Source organism: Euprymna scolopes, chromosome 23 (genome assembly GCF_053919585.1).
Source record: "Euprymna scolopes isolate OS-2025 chromosome 23, ASM5391958v1, whole genome shotgun sequence".
Taxonomy (NCBI): domain Eukaryota; kingdom Metazoa; phylum Mollusca; class Cephalopoda; order Sepiida; family Sepiolidae; genus Euprymna; species Euprymna scolopes.
In genome coordinates this window covers 120993324-121000877 of record NC_136504.1, presented here as the reverse complement: position 1 = coordinate 121000877, position 7554 = coordinate 120993324, and the positions used below count along the sequence as shown (strand labels likewise).

At 31.4% G+C, this 7554-nt stretch overlaps 1 protein-coding gene across 1 annotated transcript in view; it reads left to right on the top strand.

Moving 5' to 3' along the window:
- Positions 1-4364: 4364 nt before the first annotated feature.
- The window catches only part of LOC145246172 (U-scoloptoxin(05)-Sm1a-like), a 161640-nt gene continuing 158450 nt past the window's right edge, over positions 4365-7554 (top strand). The window contains exon 1 of the mRNA XM_080108044.1: positions 4365-4786. Coding sequence (XP_079964170.1) covers positions 4714-4786 — 73 coding nt within the window. The 5' untranslated portion in view covers positions 4365-4713. The remainder of the gene's footprint in view (positions 4787-7554) is intronic.

The window sequence follows — 7554 nt, the reverse complement described above, 5'->3', positions numbered from 1 at the left end:
AGAGTTTTAATTGCTTTCATTTATTTATTTATTTATTTTTTTGTTCCTTTCACTTGAAGATCACGTGTGGAAAAGGAATACTAGAATCGCTCATCAAACCCTGTCATCGTATAAACGACCAAGGCCAAGCTGCTGAACTTTCTTGTGTGTTCCGAAATTTGAACGAATTAGAACTGCACTTACGTACGGGTGAACACTTTTGAAGTATTCGTCGGGTTACATAGCAAAAAAAAAAAAAAAAACTAAAACAAAAAACAATTAAATGTTATACCCTAGTGATGTACCTATGTCCTCAACCCGGCATGACTCCAAATATGCGAAACTATATATCCATATTATACAGGAATTTATGACAATGTGGAAAACACAGCGAGGACTCTGCTTAGATTTAAAAATAATCGGAATCGGAGTCATTAATTGCATCAGAAATTGGAATTTAGCACAGACTCGGTTATTGTATCGGATTTGGAAAATAATTTTACAAAACGTCCCATCAGTATTAGAAATTATTAAACTATTCGAGATAGTATTAATTTATTCATTGCGGACTAATATTATCATCCTTATTAGTTGTTGTTTCACGACGTTTAAAATGTTTTTCTTCGGATTTCATATATCATATTAAATTCACTAAATTCGGCAGCACTTTCCACAATCGCCATTTCTCGCTTAAAAAATTGTCTTTTCTTTTTCGTTTTTCGCGGTAACTTTACTGATCATTAGTTTTAGGGAGCACAATAATTTATTCCAATATTCATGCATTTTTAAAAAGTTTTCCAAATAATTTCGTTACCAATTATTGCCTTATTCGAGAAGGGTTTCTTCTTCTAATATAAAGAAACCCAGAAGAGATCACTCTAGTAAAAAAAAGTCTACAAATGTTTATATTTTATGCAAATAGGTCGTGGTTTTTACACAAATAGGTCATGGTTTTTACGCAAATAGGTCATGGTTTTTCTTACGCAAATAGGTCATGTTCTTTACGTTAACGATATTTATGTGACTAAACAACAATATAAACACGTTGTCATGTATAAAATTGGAGTTAAATGCCTTCAGCTGAAAAGTCTTTGAGTGATACAAATATTTTATTTAACAGTAATTCAAATATAAAAAAAATACAGAGTCCATAAATAAAACGAAAAATATTCTTCATTGGCTTCAAGCAGTTTCAAAATTACTTCATAACTTTCGTTAAAATTCTACTAAAACAATATATTTATTTAAGCAAAAATGTTTTAATTAAAACAATATATAATGTGTGCATATTTTATTTAAATGCTTTCATAGTAATCGCTAATATATTGTATGTGACGTCTTAAATATGTTTCCAAACCTTTTTGTTGTTCAACCATTTTAAAATAGTCTTATACTCTTGGGAGTTCAGTGTGTTATTTTTCTACGCTTATCACATGACTGACCGATATTTTTTTCCAGGTTCAAATGAACAACTACAACAGGAATAAAAATACATCCATTAAATCCTGATTGTCATACCTGGCGAATTTGAAAAATGCAATATGGACGGAAGGACTATTTAGAAGAACGATATGCAATAGTATTTTTTATAACTTAGAAAAAAATCTCTAAAACCGATGGAATGCTTCAGATTACTTTTGAACCATCTTGCCTGAATCAAACATTAGTTTTTGAGTTGCATTAGAGATTCAAGGAAGGTAAGGAGTCTTTGAGGAATGAGTAGATGGGTGAGAAGAGTAAGGAAGTTAGAACATAAGAGATGATGGGCAAATTAAAGAATTTCATGAATAAGGACGATCTTGTGTTTATAGAGATAATAAATGCACAGTTTGATTCTATGTGGGAACTGTACACACAATTATTCGCAAGGAAATGAAGATGCAGAAGATTTGTGCGAAGTTTATCCCACTGGTACCCAGAGAAGATCAGACAGAAAAACGTTGTCATGGGCATCAAGACAGTTCATCATCCTCTCTATAGTCGAGACCTTGCTTCCTGTGACTTTTTGGTTATTCCCTAAGCCCAAGAAAAACCTTATAGGCTGTCGTTATGAAACATTTGACGAGATTAAAGAGGTTGTAACGAGAGTCATTGATACGCTCACGCATGAGGTATTTCATCGAATATTCCAGAAGTTGTTGAAACAGTACAACAAGTGTATTGAAACCGCAGGAGATTACTTCAAAGGAGACTACAGTTTTATGTATGTACTATCAATAAAAGTGCTGATATGAAAGAAGTTCAGGAACTTATTGAAGGTACGCCGTACTTAATTTTACCGAACCTGATTCAATGAAATATATAGTCAACGAGGAAATAAGCCGTAAAGACTAACATGTTTATTCATTTAAAATGTTTTCCTTCGGATTTCATATATCATATTACATTTAAATTCACTTAATTCGGCAGCACTTTCCACAATCACCAATTCTCGCTTAAAATTTTGTCTTTTGTTTTTTTTTTGTTTTTTTTTTTTTTACTTTCTGGGGTGGAACAATAGAATTGTCACCATAAATGCAAGAAAACCACGCATTTATGTTAACACTTTTATTGAAAAAATCATTTCACATAACTTTATTATGTAGTAGAGCTTACATATATTCAATGTAGCCACCTTCAGACTCAATCATTGCCTCGATACGTGTCCGGAACTGGGAGTATGCCTTTTTTTACAAGCGCCGGCAGAAGAATGGCGACGATCAGACTTGTTCTCGTGTTATGAAAGGTCATTTATGTGCTGTTCTCGACGTATGACCAAACGAAATATTCAGCGGGTTCAGATCGGGGAGGAGAGGAGGAGCGAGTGAAGGATACAAAATCATCGCGGTCCTTCTGATGCCAAGCCTACGTCTCTTTGGGCTTGTAGGTCAGTGCCGAGTCCTGCTGCAACAACCAGGGGTTGCCAGCGGTCACCTGCTACACAAGGGGACTGCCACACTCTTCAGCTCCCTAGGTACACTTTGGTGTTTATTTTCAAGCGTACTTAGAAGATGTGAGGTGGTATGATATGACTATAACTAGAAACCACACCAAAGACCATAACTGCGACCTGAAATCTTGTTTTTCTCACCTAGAAAGCGTCCCTTTATTTGTGGCAATCCAGCGATTCATTTTGAGGATATTGGCACTGGTCCTATATATATATATATATATATATATATATATATATATATATATATATATATATATATATATATATATATGGTATATATTTATGATGGGGCTATCGCTAAATTTTACCGATTCCGATACTATTATCGATTCCGACTCCGATTCGGTATACATCTTTAAATAAATCTTTAAATAAATCTTTAAATAAATCTTTAAATAAATCTTTCAATAAAATCGATATATTCCCAAATCATGATAAAAACACACGTTAATTGTGCAGATATTTTCTCAAGTATCAAAATACACTTGCAACACATGATCTATACATTTTAGTTTTAAATCTAAAAATATGCATTAGTTTATTATTACAATCAGCAGTGGAAGATATTGCTTTCAAGCAAACCAAATAGAAATAAGACAATGTAAAGAATCATCTTTAACATCGGAAAATAGGTACCCATTTTCCGATTCCAATACCGATTCCAATAACGATTTTTCCGATTCCCGATTACGTTTCAAATTAATCGTCCCAACAGAATATAATACATACATACATATATACATATATATATATATATATATATATATATATATATATATATATATATATATATATATATATATATATATATAAAGTACAATTAAATGTACCAAAAGGATCCAAGGTTGTAAAACTAAAGTATATTATAAATATTACCGAATTAATATTTATAAGGTTATCTCAGTCAGATGTAAAAGCTCGATAAAACCAAATAGGAAATAGAGCTTATAATATGAGCAAACAGTTAATAAAAAATGTTAAAAAACACTTTGAAAAAGAGTTAAAAACATATTTAATCTGAAAAGGAAATACTTATATATATATATATATATATATATAGAGAGAGAGAGAGAGAGAGAGAGAGAGAGAGAGAGAGAAAGAGAAAGAGAGAGACAGAGAGACAGAGATAGAGAGATAGAGAAACAGAGAGAGAGAGAGGGAGAGCGAGAGAGAGAGAGAGAGAGAGAGAGAGAGAGAGCGTATGTGTGTGTGTAAAATAACGACTGATCTTGCCACACTATCAAAATGTTAGCTAATGAATCGGTCAAGTTTAGTAATTTATTAAGTTCAACGCTGCGAGTTAAGGTTCCAGCGTTTAAATTTAGCGGAACGTACCAATTGAAGATAAAATTAATGTAGAGTTTCTATTATATATATATATATATATATATATATATATATATATATATATATATATATATATATATATATATATATATATATATAAGTCTGTGTACGTATGAGTGCGTGTGTACGTGTGTGCGCACATCAGAAACAATAGGACGATTTATATGAAGAACAAGAAGAAAAAAGAAGAAAAGTGTACGCACTTTGATAGCAAACAATCGCGTCTAGTACATCCATTTTCCGATACTCGCACGCACTGAACGCAGACAGCAACATCCACACGCAACAAATAAAAAAAAAGAAAGAAAGGAACGTAAAAGAAGCGTTCAGTCGGTTGGTGACGGAGCCAACACAACTGCTTCTTAAAGTAGCGGGTTTTGCGACCGGTCGGTTTTCGTTATTCTCATTTCGACAAGAACTTCGAGTAAGTCTGGGAAATAAACTTACAAATAAGCATGGATTCATCACTCGGAAACAAGTTCGGATTTCTATGTACCATACTTTTCGGACTTATTCTCACAGCACAACGTAAGTCTCATTTCGTCAAACTTTATCATTGGTCATTACAATATTATCAACGTGCGCACACCAGGCGCACAGGCACTCAACTTTCTCATACACACGCATATATATATATATACATTTACATACATATATATATATATATATATATATATATATATATATATATATATATATATATATATATATATATATATATTGGGGAATTAGACTTGTAGTCCAAAGAACAAAGTTTATTTTAATGTATTAATGCTTTAAAAGAACAGCACTCATAGTGATGTATATATAATAAGCTCAATAGTTATATGCATCCTAGAGCTATATTAATATAGAGTAGAAAGAATTATATTTGTTTATTATGAATCAGTTTTAAAAGGATGGACAAAAAATCAAATTGATTTTGTTTGTCCATCTTTTGAAACGGATTTATGATTTACCATTCTTAATCTTTGGACTCAATATATATATATATATATATATATATATATATATATATATATATATATATGTGTGTGTGTGTGTGTGTGTGTGTGTGTGTGTGTGTGTATATATATAAGTCACCATTCTGAATGAGATAAACGGTAAGATGGTCAACATCTTGAAATTTGGAATGGAGACTTTTATCATTTATTTGTTATATACTCTCCAGTTACATCCAGTGTCATGAATAAAAAGATTGGTATAAATAAATGGTGAATGGTAATTGAATAAAAATATCCCCCATATACATATATATATATAAATATATATATATATATATATATATATATATATATGTGTGGGGGGGTGCGTGTGTGCGTGCGTGTGTGTATGTGTGTGTACTTTTTCTTTGTTTTACATACGCTTGATGTGTCGCTATACATTCATGAGCATGTTTCGGTCAGCCAGTTACAAGTAACTAGATATCTCTTTCGGCGATATTGCTTATACAAAAGTAGAGACTAGCCTTTTATGTGACCAATATCGGCTCAAGAGGTATCTAGTTACTTTTAACTGGCTGAGAAGAACATGCTAATATATGTGTACGGACGTATTAATGCCTATGTAAAACAAAAACAAAAAATATCTTTATCCTACCTACGTATTGAGCACACTTGTATTAAGATTGTAAGAAATTCATTGGTTGCATTATCTCTAAAAAACATTAACGTGGAATTATATTTTTATGTGTCGGTATTTACTTCAACATTGCTCAATACATAGGTAGAGCTAGGTAGTAAGTTATGAATATATATATACATATATATATATATATATATATATATATATATATATATATATATATATATATGAAAATTAAGCTACACAGAATATTCTGTATTTTATCTTCCTGAGAATTCGTCAGGCTTACGAATTCTCACGAGGACGAAACGAGGAATATTACTGTAGCTTGACTGCTATACATATTTTCATAACTTACTATATATATATATATATATATATGCTAGGTTTATTTTTGGTGTCTTTTCAATTCAATAGAAATCCTCCTAAATTTGCTGATGAGGAGACCGTGCTTACCAAAAAAACTATGTATAATTATTCTACGTGACTTCATGTATACCACAAATAAAAAGCACGGATTTCCGAAACGATCGTACAGATAATTGACTTTGTTGTTGTTCCTTCTTATGAAACTGATTTTTAATTTAATTAAATTTTGATTGTTAAATTTAAAAAAATTTTAAACTTTTAAATTATAAATCACATTACTTAATATATATATATATATATATATATATATATGGATATATATATGGATGTATATATATATATATATATATATATATATATATATATATATATATATATATATATAGAGTTTGAAATTATCAATCAAGTTTTCATAGGAGGAAACATATCAAAATCATGTTAATATGTACGATCGTTTCGGAAACTATATTCTTTTATTCATTCGATATTTACAAATAAATCCATCGAGGATGAAAGGAAATATTTCTAGATATCCTCTCCTCATCAGCATAAGTAAGGGATATCGTTTCCGAAACGATCGTACATAAAAATACGATTGTTCTTTTGTTTCATCCTATAAAAATTTGATAATTTTACACTCCTTCTATTTGAATAGCTTTTGGTGATTACACTTATTGAGCTTATAAATGTAATACTCAGAGCAACACGCCTTTAAACATATTTTACTGAGACTTTGCTCATTTAGACCCTGCTTATTACACTCTAATATATATATGTATATATATATATATATATATTTGTTTTTTTTTACACAGTGATCACCACTTATCAAGGCCCGGAAGCCACTCAGGGATAATGGTTATCGCAAGTACATTACGTTAGTGGGGAGATTTGATGAAGTGTTTACTTAAGGGGGCGATTCATTAGGAATTTGTTTACGTTGGACTTGAAGACGTCCAAGTTGTAGTCAGGTTGGAAGCATGCAGACGGAACAGAGTTCCACAGGCATGCAGTTCTAAGATAGAAGTTTTGTCCACGTTTTAATTTAGGCACAGATAAAGAGTGGGGGAAATTTTTCACAGTGGATTCAGCTAGACGGGTGTTTTTCGTGAAAGATTGGCGAGGGGGGACCAGAGATTGGAGTTCAGACGAGCACCTGCAATGGAAATAACGATAAAACAAGGATAGGCTCGCAACGTCTCTTCTGTGGGAGAGAGGTTGCAGGGTAGAGAAGAGGACACCCTCCCCACTAAGCCATATATATATATATATATATATATATATATATATATATATGTATATATATATATATATATATAGTAGAACCCCAGGATACGGCATTG